The 21652-nt window shown below is 48.2% G+C and overlaps 2 protein-coding genes across 2 annotated transcripts in view; one reads left to right on the top strand and one right to left on the bottom strand.

The window, feature by feature from the left end:
- Nucleotides 1-7511, top strand: part of TSNAXIP1 (translin associated factor X interacting protein 1) — a 42187-nt gene extending 34676 nt beyond the window's left edge. The window contains exons 15-16 of the mRNA XM_067553106.1: nt 3198-3304; nt 6780-7511. Coding sequence (XP_067409207.1) covers nt 3198-3304; nt 6780-7035 — 363 coding nt within the window. The 3' untranslated portion in view covers nt 7036-7511. The remainder of the gene's footprint in view (nt 1-3197; nt 3305-6779) is intronic.
- A 1820-nt stretch (nt 7512-9331) lies between these two features.
- CENPT (centromere protein T) overlaps nt 9332-21652 on the bottom strand; it is a 40629-nt gene continuing 28308 nt past the window's right edge. Inside the window, exons 10-14 of the mRNA XM_067553046.1 lie at nt 19450-19674; nt 16712-16808; nt 11073-11237; nt 10350-10454; nt 9332-9792 (exon numbers count right to left, since the gene is read on the bottom strand). Of these exons, the coding sequence (XP_067409147.1) occupies nt 9669-9792; nt 10350-10454; nt 11073-11237; nt 16712-16808; nt 19450-19674 (716 nt within the window). The 3' untranslated portion in view covers nt 9332-9668. The remainder of the gene's footprint in view (nt 9793-10349; nt 10455-11072; nt 11238-16711; nt 16809-19449; nt 19675-21652) is intronic.

Below are 21652 nucleotides of genomic sequence, written 5' to 3'. Positions count from 1 at the left end.
ACAGCCATCCACAAACCGGGGAAGATAGGTGTTTATCTGCCAACCTAGCGTGCCGGGCCCTAGCCCATAGGCGTGTTCAGCTCTCATTTAAAATCTGACCGGAGGAGGAGGTGCCCACCCTATAACTTTTAGCCCAGTGGTTAGAGCACTCCCCTGGGATGAGGGAGACCCAGGCTCAATTCCCCTCTGCCTGAGTGGGAAAAAGGAGTTGAATAGGGCCTTGCACCTCTCCGGAGTGTGCTGTAACCACAGAGCCCTGGGATAGTCTGACATGGAGCTGCCTCAGTCTCTCTGTAGGTAAGTAATGAATGAGTGATTGGAGCTGGGGGATTGGACTCTGGGCCTCCGGCCTCACAAGTGGGTGCCCCACCCAGTGGACTGTAGAGCATCTCTCTCTTGCTCAGTGACTATGTAAGAATTTATCCACAGGAAACAGCGTAGGCGCCTGAGCTGCCTGGTTCCAGGAGAGGGACCCTGCTTGTGGCTCACTAGCAGAGCTCGGTGCCCCTGGCAGCCCGGTTTTAGGTGCCTGTCTCTGTCAGAACAGAGGGGCTTAGTACACCCCCCCTCTCGTTGGCATCTCCTAGGGGCTGGCTTGGGTGCTCTTTGTGAAGGGTGTTGACTTTTGTGGGTCCCATTCTAAGGCACCCCCTTTCCTATTCGCTGCATAAGGAGATGAAGAGCCAACTTGGCTGTGTGGATCCCAGTGTATTCCAGGGATTTTCTGTGAGCATTGCAATCTCTCCCTCCTTTTGTGGGTCTGGGCCTGGAGAGCTAGTGAAGACGTCAAAAGAGTCCAGCCAAAGGGGAAGGGATTTTGCTGACTGGGGTTTTGTTAACACCAATTGAATGTCAGTGACTTGGAGCCAGGAGGTCACTGGAGCCCCTAGCCCCATCCCTCATTAGCCTCCCCAGCAAAGGGGAGCAGGGAGGAGCAGACTGGACCTTCCTTATGTTTCTGAGGTTACAAGTATTACTTTTAACAAACCTTCAGCCCTTGGCCCTGTGCTCCATTTTTTGTCCCAATGATGACAAACTCACAAAAGCAAAGCCAAACTTCAAGCTGGGGTTTCCCTTCTCTAATGAAACTGTACCTTCCTGCAACCTCTCCCTGCAGTAGAGCCACTTGCTGGCTTTGATAACCACTTCCTCCCTTTCCAGCTGGCTCTGACAATTGACCAGGGCTGGCTGGTTCCAGGTCTCTGGCCACCCTGTCACACTCCATCAGAAGGAAGCAAGAAAGGGCATGAGCACAATATTCAGGAACCAGTGTGCAGGTAACCAGCAACATTTCTAACAAAAGCCATGGCTGAAGCCACAGCCTCAAATAGGCCCAGCTCTTAAATCCCAGCCCTTCATGTTGATTCAACTTAGAGCTAGTCTGCATTGCAGTTAGGTTGACTTAAGGCAGCTTACATCAACCTAAATGTAAGTGTCTACACTAAAATGTTGCTCCCACTGGTGTAACACACCCACTACACAGGCTTAATAACTCCACCTCTGCGAGAGTCGTAGCACTTAGGTTGACGCGGTGTCAGTGTCGATACTGCTTTGCTGTCATCTACTGTTGCTGCCTTTCAGAAACTGTCCTAGCATACCCCACATTGGCAGGCAGTTAAATCGGTGCAAGCACTTCTGGTGAGGATGTGCACCACCGACACAAAGAGTGTAGCAGGCGTGTGTAAAATTGATTCAAGTACTGTGGCAGTTGCGGTGGCTGTATATCAATGTAACTTAGGCTAACACTTTTGTAGTGTAGACCTGCCCTTAGAGGGCAGAGGGGTGGCTGTCTCAGCAGCTGGAGACAGAAAATGGTCCTTATGTGAACGGCCTGGCGATGACATGCCCGTGTTTGTTTGCAAGGATGCACCAGGTGTGGATGCAGATTAGAAAGATGACAGGTCATAGGGAAAAGGTTTTAGCAATGGTGGTTTGAGCTGTAGATTAACGTAGCTGCAAGCTTGCACTAAGCACCTGCTGGGCCCTAAGGCTTGCCCTAACTTCATGAGGCTGTCTAGGCCACTGGTGCTCAACATTTTTTCATTTGCGGACCCCAAAACATTTCAAAAGGAGATGTAGACCCCTTTGGAAATCTTAAACATGGTCTGTGGACCTCTGCCATCCACAGGCTACAGGTTGAGAACCGCTGCTCTAGGAAACGGATGCTCTTGGGGTAAAAGGCTACACTAAGCAGCAGGAGGTCTCCCCTCTCTCCACGTCAGTCTCTGGCCTCTGGGCAGTGGGGATAACACTCTCTGCTGCTCCTCAGACTAGAGAGGCTCCACTCATTAGGATTTGTAAAGTGCTGCGGGAGCCTCCGCTGACAATAGCTGTGTGTAGTAAGTGTGTGTGGTGTCACAGAAACCTGGGGCTTTGTGCCAATGCACTGAGGTGCAAAATACATCTGTTACCATCACTCCTGCAATGTGTGCGCATCGCAAGCTTCCCCTGTGTGCTCACCCGGCTGTTACCCCCAACCCCCACAGTTCTCATATAAAACCCTTGTGGTCAGGCTTAGATGTGTCCTGAACCTGGGCTTGCTTTCCTGGCTGGGAGTAACAATTAGAGTCCAGGCTTTGCTTTAAAGGTGGGCTCTGCTCTGCCCACTTTGCAGTGAGGATGCGGCTGACGCCCAGGAAGATCTCAGGTTCTGATAGTCCTCTACAGTTATCCCATAATTCCCAAGGTCTGTATTTTCTGCCCCTTCTACCTATTCATTTCCCATTCACCTCCTATGCACTGGAAGTTCCCTGCGAGTTGCTATATGTTTAGTTGGCATTTAACCCTCCATTCCATGTAACTTGTTTCATGCCCACAGTGCTCAGCTCACCTCAGTCAAGGAGCGTTGGAGGTTACCATCTTAGCATGCTGCTAGCTGGCCACAGGAGCACACCAGCGCTCTGGTGGGAAACCAGCAGGGAACATGATTCTGAGAGATGCACCTAAAATCTTCGATCTCTACAAAAGAGATCCAGGAGATTCCAGAGATGGGGACTGATATATGGAGCAGCTGCTAGCAGCCAGCGTGCTGGTTATATGCCAGTCCTGCTAGCAGAAAAGACACTGCTTCAGTGCATTAAGAGCCTCCGTATCCAAGTCTTTAATATATACCCAGAGGGGCAGCTGCCTCTGTCCAACTGGGTCTTGAGGTAGACACACGAGCCAGGCACTGCTAAGGGGTCTGCTGTCTCTTGCAGGACGAGGAGGGAAATCCTGAGCCCTTTATTGCGAAGGTTAAGAGCCAGCATGCCAGCGAAAAGCAGGAGTATCTGAGAGAGCTGAGGAGCGAGCTGGGAAACACGCTGTAAGTATCTGAGCTGTTCAGATGCCACATTCTTTGTCACCCTCTTTGATTGCCAAGAAATCCTGTTGTGGGCGCAGGTCCCTCAGGTGCAGCTGCCTTGCAGTGAGCTCAAAGCAGACAGTACAGGAACTGGGCCATAAATGTACAGGGCTAACCAGCAGGAAGCTCTCCACAGGCATTGGACAGGTCTAGTGTGGTCACCACTGGCTTGGACCCCCTTGTGCCACACGCTGTACAAACAGAAATGGCAGCCCCCGTTTCAAAGCGTGGATGCAGCCTCACAGAGAAGATGGAATAGGTGGGCAAGGCAAACAAGCGTGCTGGGGCGGGCCAGCAGATCGAAGAGGACATGTGCAATGCTTAGCTGGTCAGCAGCAGCGATCGTCTTGCCACCTAGCTAGCTGAGGGATCATTCAGAATTCAACCCTGCTGCTCACATAGCAGCTGTTCAGACAATGGGCAGGCACAGCATTCAGAGCACCCTTGGGGGCACTAAGCTGAGGGATAACAGGCCACCTTCGGGAGAGCGCCTCCTCAAAGCAGCCTTTCCCATACATCAGCTCCCTGTAAGAGGAGCAAATAGCACAGGTGTTGGTAACCCACAGAGCACTGAAAGCTGGGTGGGTTTCAGCTTATTAGGGCCAGACGCTGCTTGGGCCCCCTGCACCACCACAGGCATCACTGCCTATCTAAACCGTCAGCACCTCAGCCCAGGGAGCAGCTCTTCCGCAGGCTTGTACAGCACTCTGCACCATGGGGGTAGCTGGCTACCACCACCCTATAACACATTTTACTCTGGCCTCACATTTATTATTCTGGGCAGGGCTGGTAGCACCACCTGTTATAAAGGCTCCCTCACACATCCCGTTGGAAGACCCTGTTGTCAGTTGCTTTAACCGGGTGGGCTGAAAATTTCCTTGCTGAGAATCTACCTCAGGCTGAATCATTTTGGAAAGTTCCAGCCAAAACAGTTCAGCCATTTCTGAGAACGAGACAAGACGTTGCTTTGCTCACGATAAAATATTCCCGCCAACTTGTCTGAGAAGCTTTAGTGCCCCCATGCTTTGGAGCAGGGACTTGAAACTTGGCAGATGGGTGGCTGTTGGTCAGGTCCAGGCCTTTTACTAGCCCCGTGAAAATCTGCTGCCATTTAGTCAAGTTATAAGCCTTTGAAACATTGCAGTTTGCACATGCTCAGTACAGACTTAGCAACCAACTCCCTGAAGAATCTGTCCACACTGAGCATGCTCCAGCCCTGGGCTGCTGAGCAGGTCTTTTGCTGCAGTGGCCCATATTGAATCCAGGTACTTGAACTGAGCAAGGAGCCCCTCTCTCCCGTGCTCTGACTCCTCTGCCAGCACCAAGGCAGCATAGAGGAGGAAGCTGCCTGATTTGAATGCAGAGACGGGACAGGAACTGGACCTGTGAACGGGGCAGGGGGAGTTGATCAGGACAAGGAGCCAGGAGGGAGGGTGGGGGAGACTGGGACTGAGAGTGGGTTAGATGAGACAGACAGACTAAGCCAGGGCGGGGTGAGACAGATCAGATGAGGAGTCAGGGGGAGGGGATCTAGGACTGAGAACCTGTGGGGCAGAGGGACAGAGGTGAGGGGGGAGGTGAGACAGATCTAAAGAGAAGCCGGTGCAGGGGAGAACTGGGAGTGGCTGAGCAAGGAGACTGGGTCAAGGCACCTAGGAGAGGGAGGAAACAGACTGAAGAGGAGCCTGAAGGAGGCGACTGGCGGTCAATAGGGCTAGGGAATGGAGGGTGGGGGTGACTGGAGGCCAGGTGCATCAGAGACAATTTGGATGAGGAGCCAGGAGGGACAGAATTTGGGCTGTCTGAGCAAGGAGCTGGTGGACAAGGATCTGAGGGGTAGAAGGGTACTGGCTCTAGATAAGGAGACCAGATTTGGGGGAGACTGGGACAGGGAGTCTGGAGTGGAGAGACTAAGATTGGCTGGGCAAGGAGTTTGGGATTGGGATGAGAAGAGTTAGATGTAGAGAGTGGAAGTGGGACAAAGAGCAAGGGGTGGGGAAGAGACATGACTGGGACAGGGGGCCGTTAGAGGGGACAGAGCAGAAGAGGTCAGGCTTGTGGGAAGAGTAGGCAGAATAGTCTGCGGCCACTAGAGAGCACTCCCCTCCACAGCCTCACCATTTCTCTGCTGCCAGCAAATGGCTATGAAATCAGCAGGCAATGTGCCCCATCTCCGAGAGGTTAATCTACTACTCCTGTCAGTTACTCAGCTGAAGTGGCAGAGATCTGTGCTATGGCTCTAAAGGTTCCAACAGTCTTGATGACCCACATGGTGTCAATATGTGACACATGGTGGAATTTGTTTTTTCACTTTGCTTTTTGTAGTACCTAAACATTACACACAAAAATGTCATTAAAAGAACATTATTAAGGTGCAAAGTCAAGCACTCAAAAGTTAGGTAATGCCAGAATTAACAGTACCTGTGCAACCTTCATTCGGCCCCCGTTTCTGCATATGCATTATGATACAGACTGTTTTCTCCACAGGCCCTTGCTTGATTCAGTGCACAGGATGGAACTTCTCCAGGGGTGAATCAGGGCTGTGTAGTGAAGGAGGTTGTTGCAGAAGTTGGCAGGCAGTGCAGTGCAGGAGGTAGGGGATTGCAGGAAGAGACAGGATGGTCTCATGGTGAAGGCAGTTGAATGTTGCCCTGGAGTCCAGCCCTGCCTCTTCCACAGAGTTCCTGGGTGATGCTGGGTCTGATTTCCAGAAGAGCTGAGCGCTGAGATGCAAGTGAAGTCAATGGGAGCTATGCTCTGAACATAGAAGATGCCACATAAAGCCAAGTACTTTGAAAAAGTAGGTTCTAAGCATCTCAAATCAGGCACCTAAAATTAGTGGATACTTCTGACCTTAATCTCTGTGCCCCAGATCCCCATCTGACAATGGGGCTAGTGCCACACTCTCACCTCCCAGCTTGTTGTGAAAATCAATTACTACAGTGTCTCAGAGCTTCACAGAGATGAGCACCACAGGAATCCCATGATGAAAATAGTTGCTGTGTCTTTAGAGCAAGGTTGAAGAGTGGCAGTAAATGAAGTCCTGGGGCCGCACATACTGAACAAGAAACCAAACCATTGAATAGCCACTCATCCCCTGAGCGGCATCCATCCTGTGCACAAAATGGAGACAGGAAAAGTAGCATGAGCTATGAGCAGTTAGATTGTCACGGTGCAGCCACACAAGAGGCTGGAGTAAGGTAGTGCAGTCAGCCATAATTCTGGCAATTCCTAATGTATGAGAGCTGCACTTTGCAACTTTAATGATCTTTTTTGTCAGTAATACAGAACAGCAGCTGCTGGAAAGGGCAGAAGGGGAACTCATGGGAAAGATCCCTGCTCCCCAGGACATGGGCACAGATTCTCCATGTTGCATTAATAAGATTCCCAGGCTCAGACAACATAATAGTATTGTTTGGGTTGCTTTTGTACACAGGGAGGTGAAAGTGGACGATCTGAAGACAGCCTTCTGTGCCATTGATCCTGTTATTGATGACCTAACACTGGATGCCTACATTTGCCTGGCATTCCAGGCCTCAAAAGAACAGTGGGATCAGACCGTCTCTCTGCCTATGGACACAGTGATTGAGAGATTGCTGGCTGGAGACACCAGACGAATAGGCCCCCTTCCTGAAGAGACCTACAAAAGCCTATCAGAAGGGGGAGAGGCAGGGGCCTATATTTACTGTTAAATAGCTCCTCTCCTCCATATGTACTCAGCTAAAGACTTCAGTGTCTAGCTTTACAAACAGCTACTCCAAGGAGCTACTGCACTGAGTTTGTTTACATGCTGATAGTTAACACCAGAGATGCTTTCTTGATTTGTATCAGCAGTGCAGCCAGCTCAAGCAGATAAGAGTTCCTGTGCAGCTCAGTAGCCTCTGTAAATAGTATTTTCAGCTGCCTGCTGGAGCAGGTGGGCACTTGGCATCCTTTCTGCAGTCCCAGCAGAGGCAGCTCATCCCTCCAGAGCAGGCTGGAGGCCAGTGACTGCTAGTCTGTAGGGACAGCGATGTCCGTTTCCAAGAACCCTGCACTACTTGCTTGATTGTCACAGCTCCTGAGATCTGCAAACCTTCTTAAAGACAAGGGGTGGATGCAGCTACTCAACAGCCTGGAAAACTAGTGTTTAAAAGCCCCCACTGCTCCTCTTCCCTTGTTTTGAGAAGTCAGGCAACTTTTCACTAGAGCAAGATTTCTAAATAAGGGGTTGGCTACATGGGGAAGTGCTCCTGCTAGGAAGCAGGGTGTGAATTTAAACTACACCAGTCATACTGCTGTAATTCCATGGGGACACTGCCTTTTTCAGCATTCCATTGCTTTGGAAGTGCTTTAAAACAAGCCCAAAAAAGCCCCTCTCCTAGAATACATGTCCACATGAGGACTTACACCATTCTAACGATACAGGTATAACTGGACACAGCCTGTGCTTCACTAGGGCTGTTTCAAGGGAATGGGCCAAGTTGGTATTGGTAACTTTGCACAGCCATTGACTAATCCCTGCCAGTGTTTGCCCACTCTCAGGGCCCTACCTCTCAAAATTCCCTTAGCCCTCTTCTGCTGCAAGCCAAATGTCAGCTGGGGGGTCTGGGTCAGGCAATCAGGCAGTTCACTCTAAATTGCTAGGTGGTGGAGTAAACAAGCTAAGATTCACCTGGCAGGAGTATAAACATCTGGACTGTTCCCTTCTCCTAACACAGATATAACGGGAGGGATGGGGAAAGCTGAAATGGCAGGAGATCCCTGCCTGAGGCAACAGACAGCCAGTTGGGTGCAAGTGTGAAGTGGAATGTCAGCAAGAACAGTTGCCCAAAAATTTGGGGTGCAGAGGCACCATAGCCCAGCTGGATGAGGATAGTGGGTGTTCTGCAGCCAGGCTCTTACACCGGGAACACTGCATGCACTCTGGGCTCCTCCACAGCAGGAAAAGTCAGCACAGAGCAGGGAAAGCAACAATACACCATAGTGTAGCTAGAAACCAAACTACTGAAGTAGGTGCACAGAACGCTGGGAGCCCCCCAACAGGAAAATAATGGTGAGTGGGTGGAACTAGGTGCAGCATGATACAATTCAGTGACTATCAAGAAGCATTTCACTGAATCATAATCAGTCTCTAATAGCTGTGGTAAGCGTGCCATCACTGATGGCACCTAGTACTGGCTAGAGAACACATGGGGCAGCCCTGGTAGGAAGCAGTCCTACACCTGCAGTGCAATGGACTAAATCCCTTCACATTTACTTGTAGTGTTAATAATTCTAGGTTTAACAGCTTGTTGATATTCAGAATGTAGATTCCTCTCCCCTCTTCCCTCCAATTACAGTCTGATGACTTTAAAGGTCATTCTGTGCCTAAAATCTTGAGTTTATTTAACCCTTAGGAAGCTGGCTGAGTTCCAAACTGCAATGAAGCATTGCTTCTAGCAGTGGGAGGCAGAGCAATAAAGGTTCTGGGCTAGGACTTAGCCCTGGCTTACCTTCTCCCCATGGTATGAGACCCCTTCCTCATCCAGCATACCAATGGCATAAGCTCTGCTGAAAGTTGTTGGCCATGCTTGGTCCAGGAACCTGCCAGAGGAGTTGGTCTGGCTGTAGAAGAGTTGCATGCTAGCTGGCAGCATAGCTGAGTGAGGAGTCACAGCAGCAGAAGTAAGGTGGATGAGGAGCCAAAGGTCAGACGAACACTAAGGTGCAACCCCTTCTCTATCTTCTAATGATCTTGGGAAATGAGGGTTCTACTTGTGTTTGGGAGAAGCTTGAAACACCAATTACTCAGCTGTTCTAGCTGGATACCCTGGTAATATCTGCCAAGTGATCTGCTTGTCAGTACAGCAAGGGTTAAAGGTAAAATGAAAATTCCACCTAAAATACTCTCTTTATAGCAGCCAGCCAGGTCCTATGAAGAGCACGAGCACAGCTAAGAGGCTGCGGGAGCATGACGTGCTGTGCACCAGAAGGGGTGACTCCTTGGAACACACAGCACTCAAGTGCTGCAAAACACGCACTTTTTATTGACATTTACACATTCGGCAACAAGCTGGCTCCTCTGCACAGGTGTGATGTGGGTGCACAGCTCAGGACAGGGAAGTCATTTACATCAGCAGGAGGCTGCACTGTTCATTTAGGAGATCCAGTGAGCTTCAGTGACAGGAGACAGGTCTGGTGCCGTTGGCAGAACTCAGGGTCAGCTCAAGATTAGTCCTAACCCAGGTTTCTAATGTACAATGGCCACAGGGAGTCCAACAGTTACCAGGGTGCAGCTTGAAGCCGGTCTCTGCTGCAGTGTCACGTTCCCATGCACCTGAGGGACGCTGCAGGCGGCACACATCTATTTGTGAGGAATCACTTTATTTCCACTCATGGCAACTGGAATCAGTAGCTGCCTGTACTCCAGAGGAAGGTGGCGCTCTATCAGCACATGTAGAGGCATCTTGTCTGTCACCAGCCCTTGCCTTCCATTGAAGCGGGGGTGAGGGGGAGAGAAAAACCAGTATGGTACAGTTAACAAGACCCTGTTTCTACCCTGACAAGATTTATACCCAAAAATTCCTCAAGGGTTTGCTCAAAAAGGACATTTTACACTATTAATATCTGAAATACAAATCACACAGCTGCTGTGCCATGCCAAGGCCAGATACAGTCACGCTTACACCCAACAGTTACAACAAGCATGGGTGTGCCAGGTGTGCTCAGACCCAGCCATGCAGCAAGAGCGAGCAGAGGAGTTCTTACCCAGCTTGCTCTGTACACGCACACACAGGGTTTCACATCTACTGGCAGGTGTGACCAACACTTTTCTCCGAGGAGGCTGTTTACAGAACTGGCTAGAGCAGTGTCCTAGTTCTAGAGGACAGCAAGCAGCAGTCAGTCTCCCCACCAACCCTCTATCCCTAACCACCTGTCGGTGAGAAATGCTTCATCTCTTTAGAGCTTTTGAAATGCTCTTCTCAGCAAACTGCTTGCACGTCCCTTTCATGCAACCATCAGTACAGAGCAATCTCCACCCTACCTTCTCATAAGGAGCTCCAGGTCAGCTGCCTCCACAGTCTTCCTCCTAGCATGCATGGTGTAAGCCTCCAGGTCGTTACTGAGCTGCCTGAAGTACACTTCCACGCTAGGGGAGAGGAGAGAAGTCAGCCAACAGAGCGCAAAAGCTTCTGCCTCCTCAGCCATTTCTACAGGGCTAGCTATGCTGCAACTCAACACAGCACGGGTCACTGCTTTCAGGAACAGAGCTGTGTGGAGCCCCAGCTCAAGGACAGATGGAAAGCTCCAGAGCTGTAGGGGATTGGTAGATGGCAGAATATGCCACTGTACTGAGCTGGAACAGCTCTGCTGGGGTGCTCTGCCCCACACAAAGCCCTGCTCTTCACCACGCCCAGTTTTACACTCACAGACATTCCACAGCCAGATTTCTGCCACCTGAAGAGTACTGGGGAGCCCCTCCCCACCACTACTAGCAAGAAAAGCACCAAGTAGCACAAATGTGGCTGATTTCAAGGGAGATGCCAGGCCCCAAACCAAAGGTCCCTGCACAGCAGCATGGGGTGCTGAGCACTGCATAGCACTTATCGGCAGGCCAGGTCTGTGTTGAGAGTACACAGTTTGCCCCCTCTCTCAATGCATGGCAGCCCCTGCTATACCTTCCTCTACTCACTTGGAGTGCTACAGGATGGCAGGTCTGCAAGCAGGCAATAGGAGCTGGGGATGAGAGGAGTTTGCAGCTACTCACCACTTCTCAACAATCTTAAATGCATCTCTGGCTACTGGCACTTTCACATAATGGCTAAATATCTTCTTCACCAAGCTGCGGGGTAGTGCAGGCTCTTGCTTTCTCCTGGGAGCCTTCGCTGTTCTCTTTGCAGCCTGTTTAGCCAGGGGAGGCTTTGGGGGGAACCTTCCAGGGAAACAAAGCACTAAGTACACCAAACAAGCAGGCACAATAGGTGGAAGAGCAAATGAGTTCTGGCAGAGCACAAAAAGAAGGGGCCAAGTCTAGGCCTGCCCTAGGGCAGTTCTCTCTGCTCCCCTAGAATGCTGGAAGAGTCAGAGAAATCGTCTCCTTTGCGAGACTCCTGCAGTGTTACAGCACCTTGGGAGAGTCATCGCTAGGGCCAGGTTTTCAGGACTGGGTATGTACATCTGTGGGTCTGGTTTGCAGGCACAGTCAGCAGAACTATGCAATGGGGGAACTACAAAAGCAGAGAAACTGTTCTGGAGCCAAGTGACCATTTGTGCCTCCAGTTACATACCAGTATGTGAAACCGGGTAGCTATGTAGGCCAGCTCTGCATACTCAGATGGGAGCCTCTCAGGATTCACTCAGGATTCATTTTTGCCAGTTGACAAAAGTTAAAAAGTGGAGTGGAGGAAGCATAAATACCAAGACCCAAAGAGAATCCTAGATCTTGCACCCTAGAGAATCCACTCTTGCCTTTGGAGACGTTTGACCATCTTCAGTAGGTAATAGCAAGCGGGGCATTTTTCACCTAGATACTCCACCCCACCACAGTATTTTTAGCATCGCAGTGCTCTTACACGGAGACTTTGTCCCATACCTCTCTGCAGAAGGAGCCTCGTTACGGTAATCTTCCTACGTGGAACAGACGCCCCAATTCAGGTATGTGTTATTAAGATTACCAACTCACTCTTTTACTACACTTCCCATCTAGAGAGCCCAAGGCACTTTGCAGAGTGAGCCAGTATCAATGTTCACATTTTACAGAGGGGAAAAGGAGAAACGGAGAGGGGAAGTGAGTGGCCAGGGTCACCCAGCAGTGACAGAGCAGAGTATAGAACCCAGGATTCTGGAGTCTCCGTCCAGTCCTTCCTGAGACCCTGCACACAGTGGCTCTGTCTGACTCATCCTCCACCCCATCCACATGTTCTTTGGTCGGAGCTCTAGCAGGACTGTGTGACGGGACAGTATCGGCAGCTGGAAACGGATCAGTACCAGAGATGAATGAAGTAACTAGAGTATGAAGATGAAAAAAGGACTCTTTGGTTCTAACTCGTGATCTAGGGCAAGTTACTGCCCTTATGTGCCTCAGTTTACCCAATCTGTCAAATGGGGATATGGATGGCTGACTTGTGGGGAGGTCAGGGGTTGAAATGCTTTGGGATTCCCTCTGACCACTACCCCATGCTTTTCATCCATGTGGGCACTAATGATACTTGCCAGGTCTGACCCTGAGCAGATCAGCAGTGACTACCGGGCACTGAAAATAAGGCTGATGGAGTCGGGGGCACAGATGATGTTCTTGTCCATCCTCTTGGTTGAGGTGAAGAGCCCAGGTAGGGACATGTGCATCCTGGAGATGAATGCATGGTTGCACAGATGGTGTAGGTGGGAGGGCTTTGGCTATCTTGCCCATGGAATGCTGTTTTGGGAAGGAGGGCTGCTGGGAAGAGCTGGAGAAGACCATCTGCTGACCAAGGAGAAGAGCATCTTTGGACACCAACTGCCCATCTAGTGAGGAGGGCTTTAAACTAGGTTCCAAGGGGCTGGCAAGTATTAAAAAAAGGTAACCTTAACAGAGGGCTAGATGTATGGGAGGAAATGGAAAATTACAATAGGATCAGAGGGGAAACAGTAAGGGAATCTGCTCAACAGCTTAGATGTCTATACACAAATGCTAGGAGTATGGGGAACAAACAGGAAGAACTGGAAGCATTAATAATAAGGTAAATTATGACTTAATTGGCGTCACTGAGACTTGGGATAACCTCACGATGGGAATATTGGTCTTGGGTAAAGCTGGTTCTGGAAAGACAGTCAAGGAAAAAAGGGAGGAGGGTTGCACTATACATCAAGAATGTAGATACTTGTTTTGAGGTCCAGAAGGAGGGGAGAGGCAGACCAGCTGAAAGTCTCTGGGTGAAAATAAAAGAGGGAAAAAAAACCAGGAGTGACATCATGACCACCAAATTAGGAGGAAGAAATGGATGAAGTATTTTTAAAACAAACAAATATGCAAAACATAAGACATGGTAGTAATGGGGGACTTTAACTTCCTAGACATCCGCTGGAAAAGTAATATGAAAAAACACAAGTTCTTGGAACGTATTGGGGACAACTTGTTTCAGAAGGTGCAGGAAGTAACTGGGAACAGTCATTTTAGATGTGAATCAGACCAAGAGGGAGGAATTGGTTGCAAATCTGAAGGTGGAAGACAGTGAGTGAAAATGACCATGCAAGGTTAGGCTCATGGTCAAAATGATCAATTTCATGATTCTAAGGAAAGGAAGGAGTGAGGACAGCAGAGTAAGGACAACGGAGTTAAAAAAAAATCAAGACTTTAAAAAACTTGGAGAATTGGTAGGTAAGGTCCTATGGGAACAAAATCTAAGGAAAAAGACTTCAGGAGAGCTGGCAATTTCTAAAAACTATTACAGGCACAACAACAAAGTATCCTGATGTGAAGGAAAGATAAGAATAGTAAGAGGCCAATACGGCTCCATCAGGGCTCTTTAATGACCTGAAAATCAAAAAGGAATCGTACAAAAAGTAGAAACTTGGACAAGTTAAGGAGGAGTACAAATGAACAGCACAAGTATGTGGGGACAAAACCAGAAAAGCTAAGGTACAAAATGAGTTACACCTAGCAAGGGACATAAAAGGCAGTAAGAAGTGGTTTTTTAAATACATTAGGAGCAAGAGAAAGACAAAAGAAACCATAGGTCCTCTGCTTAGCAGGAAAGGAGATGATGGATGACATCAAGAAGGCTGAGGCGTTTAATGCTACTTTGCTTCAGGTCTTCACTAAAATGGTTAATTGTGACCAAATAATTGACAGAATTAATACTGACAAGAGGGAAGGAACACATGCCAAAACAGAGAAAGAATAAGGTTAAAGAACATTTAAGTAAGTTAGGTGTATTCAGGTCAGCAGGGCCTAATGAAGTTCACCCTAGGGTACTTAAGGAACTAGCTGAAGGAATCTCAGAACCATTAGTGATCATCATGGAAAATGGACGAGGCTCCAGAGGCTGGAGAAGGGCAAACATAGTACTATCTTTAAAAAGGAGAACAAATTATAGCCCAGTCATTCTAAGGTTATTAGCTTGAAAGGCACTGGAACAAATTATTAAGCAATCAGTTTATAAGCAATTGAGAATCATAGGGTAAAGGGAACAAATCATGCCAAACCAACCGAATGTCCTTCTTTGACAGGGTTACTGACCCAAATGGACGGGGGGAAGCAGTAAATGTGATGGATCTTGATTTTAGTGAGGCTTTGGTCATGGTCCCACATAACAAGCTAGGGAAATATAGTCTAATTGAAGTGACTGTAGGTGGGTGCATAACTAGTTGAAAGACCGTACTCAAAAAGTAGATATCAATGGTTCACTATCAGGCAGGCAGGGTGTACCCAGTGAGGTCCTGTAGGGATCTGTCCTGAGTCTGGTACTATTCAATATTTGAATTAATGACTTGGATAATGGAGTGGAGAACATGCTTATAAAATCTGCCGATGACACCAAGTTGGAAGGGGTCATAAGCACTTTGGAGGACAGGATTAGAATTCAAAATGATCTTGACAAATTGGACAATTGGTCTAAATCAACAAGATGAAATTTGATAAAGACAAGCGCAAAGTACTACACTTAGGAAGGAAAATCAAATGCACAGATACAAAATGGGGAGTAACTGGCTAGGCAGTAATACTGCTGAAAAGGATCTGGGGGTTACAGTGGATCACAAATTGAATATAGTCATCAATGTGAAGCAGTTGCAAAAAGGGCTAATATCATTTTGGGGTTATGAACAGAAGCATCATATGTAAGACATAGGAGGTAAATGCCCTACTCTATTCGTTACCGGTGAGGCCTCAGCTGGAATACTGTGTCCAGTTCTGGGCACCACACTTTGGGAAAAATGTGGACAAATGGGACAGAGTCCAGAGAAAAATAACAAAAATAATAAAAGGTTTAGAAAACCTGACCTACGAGGAAAGGTTAAAAAACTGGGCATGTTAGTCTTGAGAAAAGAATACTGTGGGGGGGACTTGATAACAGTCTTCAAATATGTTAAAGGTTATTATAAAGGATGGTGATCAATTGATCCACTGAAGGTCGGACAAAAAGTAATCTGTAGCAAGGGAGAGATTATGAAAAACTTTCTAACCATAAAGGATGTTAAGCTCTGGAACAGGCTTCCAAGGGAGGTTATGAAAACCCCAACACTGGAGGTTTTAAAGAACAGGTTGGACAAACACCTATCAGGGACGGTCTAGGTTTACTTGAACTTGCTTCAGTGAAGGGGGCTGGACATCATGACCTCTCGAGATTCCTTCCAGTCCTACATTTCTATGATGCTGTGAAAGGCCCTTTGTCCCCAATCCTGCAGATCATGGCCCTAAAGCCAGAGTTAGCTGATCATGGGAGGATGCAGCAACAGAAGGGGATTCTCTGGTGGCGTAACGCAAGTGGTGTGTCTCCAACACTAGCCACCTGTACCAAACTCCCACGCTCTCTCTGGCTGAGAAACAGGCACATGCTGGGTTTCTCTGGCTGAGGTGTCTCACGTTACTGAGCTTTTCTACTGTTGGTTAGACCTATCCCTCACCACATCCCATAACGCAGAACGAGCACGGCCAGCCCAGGCTGTGAAGCACCCTTCACCATCTCAGTTCAGAGCAGCATCTGACACAGGTGCTCACAGTATCACTCTCTGCCAGAACACTGGAGAAGCTAGACAAAGCTAGACAGCCCTGGGGCTGGAGAGACTAAGCTCCAAGGGCAGGAGAACCTCTTATTGCTGGCTCTGATGAAGCACACAGCTGGCCAGGTGGCGTCAACCATTAACCTGACTGGTATTGAGTGATCCAGGGCAGAGGTGTCTTTTGTCTTCCAGCCAGGTGCATCCCATGCTCAGCAATGGGAAGTGGACAACAGCATACAACAGCAACTTTCCAAAACCAAGACAACAGTTCATTTAACATGAGAAAGGGCTTTGCAGCTTTCCCCACCCTGTCAGGGTCTCCTGGCCCCAACTTTGGGCTGTGGCTATTTACTACATATTACCATAGCACTGCATTAGCAGCTGCAGTCTTGTACCCCTGATTTGCCTCCAATACTCCGAAGAGCCTTCAGGGAAGGAAAGAGTTCATTGAGTGTGCAGTCAAAGGGCTTGAGGCCTCAGACTTACCCTGGGGGCATACTTATTACCGGTCATTCAGTAGCTGCCTTTACTCACTTACCAAAGCCAGAGTTGAGGGCCTCCTGCTCCCTGTCACACTGAAGCAACATCTAAGAGCACAGAGAGCTGCAAGGGTAACTGGCTAGGGAACTATGCCTTGGGGTCTAGCCCCAGCAGCTACAGCAGCTTCCAGCTCTGCCTGAGCACTGTGGCATGCGTGTTCACACTTACTTGGAAGCAGCAGTTTTCAGGGAGCGTGGGGTGGACAGCAAGGGAGATGGCCTGTATGCTCTAGCCCGGACGAATGCAGGTGTCTTCATGGAGAGCTCTGAGGAGAGAAAACACAAGACACTCAAGCCTTAGATTCTAGTGGTTTGGAGCTGGTTCTGCTGCAAATGCTCCCATAAGAGGGTGAGGATGTCAAATTTTCTATAGCAAAGACCACATTGCAAGTGTCTTGTAGTCTCTCTTCCTTCTAATTGGGATCACAACAGCCCGAGCAACAGCAGCAGCAGTTCCACACAGTCTTATAGATTGCAGCTGCTTCTAGGGCAATAAGGATTCTCTCCTTTTTGAGAGATATTAAACTGTCTCCTCTTAGAATCATAGAAGATTAGAGTTGGAAGGGACCTCAGGAGGTCACCTAGTCCAACCCCCTGCTCAAAGCAGGACTAACCTCAGCTAAATCATCCCAGCCAGGGCTGTGTCAAGCTGCAGCTTAAATCCTCTAAAGATGGAGATTCCACCACCTCCCTGGGTAACCCATTCCAGTGCTTCACCACCCACCTAGTGAAAAATTTTCCTAATATCGAACCTAGGCCTCCCTCACCTCTTGCTTTCTCTCCCCTCATGTGCCTGGCCAACTCTGCACACCTGGTCTTGTACTCCAGGGCCATGGCGAGAGGAGATTCCATAGGAGATGAAGCTGGCTCTGCCTACACTCGGTTCCCAAAGGAGGCTCCCAGTGGCACAGAACTATTCCAGTTGCTCTGTTAAACCCCTCCATTCTCTCTGCACCAGGGATGAGCTTAGGAACAAGTGGAAGTGACAGAGTCTAGCAGAATCACCCACTTCCACAGAAAGAGCCAGCCAGCTAAAGCCCAGGTAATAGAATGGCAATAGAAGTGGGAGTGAGAGACCACGCCAGCCTTCTGGAGAGCTGCGAGCCTGCATCTATCAGAAGGGGCAGCAGCCACCAGGTGAGGTTTCTCTGGGGTAGACCCTCTCATCTAGCCTCTTCAGCTTCATGTTTGAACCTTCCATCTGCTTCTCCCTCACCAGTGGGAGCAGGAAGGAAAAAGCAAGTGAAGTGGTGACTCCATGACTTCCTGTCTCAGGAGGGAGTGGTTTGGTAGGGCTTTTGTTTCTTGATTTCCTGAAGTCGTATGATCAATGTGGTATTATTTTTAACCTAATGATAGTTACAAACAGCTAGACTTATACAGCCTGTTGCAGAAACGCGGCGCTAGTGCCAGAGGCCTTGAGCAGTAGTCATCTACTAAAGGGAAAGAGCTACCAAGTGCCCAACACACTGAATGCAACGCCAAGAGTCTCTGAGATTGGAGCAGTGCCACAGACTGTCACGGTCCCTCAGGTTCACCCTTTCTGAACAGACAATCCCTATGTCTGGGGTGGCGAACTGCAGCACTATGCTAGGCTACTGAGCAAGTCTCTTCAGAGGACTACAGGAGGGTAATGCTTTGCTTCTGAGCTCTTTGTCCGACTTCCCTCCCGGCCTTTATCCAATGTTACACCCCTCCCCCGTCACTGTTCTGCCCTTGCAAACAGCATTGCAGAGCATTGCAGGCCCAATCAACACTACAGATAGAGCCACGTAAAGGGCAAGTGCACTTGGTAGCATGCTTAAGTACATGCACAACATTTCTTTTGACACGAGTGCTGACCCAGTTGGCCCCTCTGTACAAAACATGCTAGTGGGAGCATTCTGAGTGAAGCCAGACTGACCATCCTACACTGTTTCAGCTGCTAGTGACGGGAGCAGAGATTAAGGAGTTATTTTTTTAGGATGCCTTTGCACGAATCACCCATCCCACTGTGCACTGCTTTCTGGGAGATTTTTGTACCAGTGAAGCATGGTACTGGGGCTTGTGTCATGCAGAGACTTGTTTGGTGGAGAACACAACACTCTGAACGACATCTTCAACAAGAAAGCAGAAGGAAATGTTCCTTAGAGACTGAGTAAACTTTAGTGGTGTCTGAAGAGGAGAGTCTTGAGGCAGATACCCCTCTTGCTGTGTGTAATGCAGAATCAAGACTGATTTAAGATAATGTCAGGTCACCATCTGTGCCCTTGCACTGGCTCAGCACTTTCAATAACCACAACCACTTTGATCTCTGTGGCGCCTGCCCTGACATTACAGCATCAGTCTACCTATATGTCAGTTTCACCTCTATGTGAATTTCCATAGCTTTGTGCAAACTGGCTACTGCCCTGAACTTCTGGTCCCGGCTCACACTGTATGTTGGATGTTAGAAGCATTTCATTTTTGGCTAGCACATGTAACCGGATGGAGCTGGACCAAAAGTACGTGTCCTGAGCAACCTACAGCTCAAACTATCAGTGATAGCAGATCCCTCAGGCTTCAGAAGAAAACCCAGGGATTTGGCAGCTCAAAGTACTGGTTGATCTGACACTAAATAACTCTACACTAAAGAGTAAGTGGTGTTACTAGGAGGAGACAGACCAATGATCAGGAGTGAGCCTTTAACAAGTCATTAGGGTTACATTATTGGAGATAGCAACAGCACTGAAATATTCCCTTAAGATTGAACAGAAACTACAATAAGAACATTCTTCAGCAGCTAGATCTAGCTGGACATTATTCTACTGGAATCTAGTCGATGACATGGGTGGTGATATTCTTACCCAAAACCCTTCCAGTCTCTCAACAGATACCAGGGGCAACCCCTCCAGCTGCCTTCTACCACTAACACAAGTGCTTTCTTACCTTCACTCTCAGGCTCCTCAGTTTCTGCTTCCTCCTCAGTCATCTCCTCTTCCTCCTGCTCAGAGTCACCCACTTCTCCTATGGCAGCTCCACCATCCAACTCAGCTTCTCGTTCCACAGCTTCCTTCATCAATTTCCTTCCGGGTTGCTGAGGATACTGAGCAGACATGGCGCTAGAACGCCTGCCCAGGCTTTGGGTTCTTGCATTTCTGGGGCTCTCAACAGCTAGAGAAGGGATAATAAACAAGCTTTACTCTAACAGGCCTTTCAGCCGAGGCTTGTCCTCATGCACACCAAGCCTTAGTCCTCATTTGAGACAGCTAAGTAGTCACCAGGAACATTTCTGTCTTTAGTAAGTAAAGTGCTGTGTAAGCCTAGAGCGCTGTTTTTAATAATTTAGTTGCTAGGTAAACTGAGGCACCGAGTTTAAGTTATTTGGCCAAGGTTAGAGGGTTGGAAGTAGAACTTGTTCACTGCTCTAACAATTTCATCACACCACTGACAAATTTAGCCATAATGGTCCACTCAGCTTCCTCTCCATTGAAATCTGAAGAAAGAGGGCATGCATTTTGCTCTGCCTAGCTTTCCGAAGGACACACAGAACAGTCCTTGCCAATATGGAGAAGTAGAAATGAAACTAGAGGTTTTAGTTCAGGTTGGCATTTAAGCCACTTATCAATGCCCATCTCACTTACTATGGACATTCTGACATCAGCAGGGCAGCTGCAGCGAGAGGGCAGAGAGGAATCTCAGTGTTGATTTCTAGATCATTTCCAACCTGCTTCAATAGCTCACATCAGAAGAGCTGCATGCAACTAGTACAGGCTCTTCCCATGTTTGTTCTAGTTCAGATGTTAAAGCAACCCTAAAGCATGAGAGAGGCAGGTTTACCATAGTGCTGGTGTCAAGTGTTATTTTAGGAAGTGGATCTGGAATGCCAATGGGGATTAAAGCTATATTCAAATTTATGCCAGTTTGTGCATGGCAAGAAGCGACCCTTATTGTGAACATGAACTAACAGGAGCAGCTCCCTCCAAGTCTGACAGCTCAAAGCATTTCTTTAAACCTAAGTGAGTCTCAGATATTTCCTCCTTACTAGCTACTTGTGGAGATTTCAGTGCCTCACGAATAGCAATAAACCATAGCAAGAAGCAGTAGGTGGCCTGTTTGGAAACAAGCCAGTTGCAACAGGAAGAACATTCCCCACATCAGAACACTAAGTCAATAACCTTTACATGACCAGCTACAAGTCCGTCAAAACAAGTCATTTATAACAGTGGGCTAGCCCAGAAAGCAAACTGCAAGAGATCCCACTTCGAATGCAAGTCTGACCCTCTCATATCGAACCTTTGACCAACAACCTAGCTTCTATGGACCAGACACACGTAAGTAATAAGCATTTTTCCTCAGATGAACAGCAAGCAGCAACACATACAGGTATCTCTTCCATGGGAAAAAACCCACAACAATCAAAACAGGACACATCTGAGAGGGCTTTAGAGGGGAACTACTGCAATCAGTTTTCTGAAGCAAAATAACTACTTAGGGAAGAACCTCAGAGCATAGCTAAAAATAATGGTCAACAGTGTTTAAAAAATTGTCAATGGAGAAAGCTTCCCTTTAATTATATTTCCCAGCAAGAGATCCAAAATTATATAGAGGACAACAGAATACTGAGTCATTGGAATGCTTGGGAAAGCAAGGACTTTCCAAGTTCTTTTCCTTAAATTCCATCAAGTTCAGTTCAACTCCGCACTCAAAATGTTATTCAACCCACTCTTGTAATTAAGTTCTATGTTACCCTGCAGTTCCCCCCATATATTAGTTATCGAACCCTTGAGAGGAAAGAATCTGCGGTTAAGGAACCAAATTGGGACTCGGGAGATTTGGGTTCTATTCCCAGCTCTGCCACAAACTCCCTGGGTAACTCTAGGCAAGACATTCCACCTCTGTGTAGTTATCTGCCAATAAAACAGAGACCTTTTCTTTGTCCATCTACACTGCAAGCTCTTTGAGGCAGGAACTCTCTGTTGTTCTCTTACTAAAAGTGGTTCTCAACCTGCAGCCCAATTAGCACACAGCTAACACCCTCAGGACCATACAGGCATATGCAGCCCACAATGGTAAAAAGGTTGAGAACCACTGATCTGTACATATAGCATCAAGCACCAATGGGCCCTGATCTCAGCTTGGGCCTTAGGCA

Source organism: Emydura macquarii, unplaced genomic scaffold, assembly GCF_026122565.2.
Source record: "Emydura macquarii macquarii isolate MOO-44397 ecotype Brisbane River unplaced genomic scaffold, CSIRO-AGI_Emac_v2 contig_295, whole genome shotgun sequence".
Taxonomy (NCBI): Eukaryota; Metazoa; Chordata; order Testudines; family Chelidae; genus Emydura; species Emydura macquarii.
The sequence above is the reverse complement of the archived record's forward strand: the minus strand, read 5'-3'. Positions and strand labels throughout refer to the sequence as shown.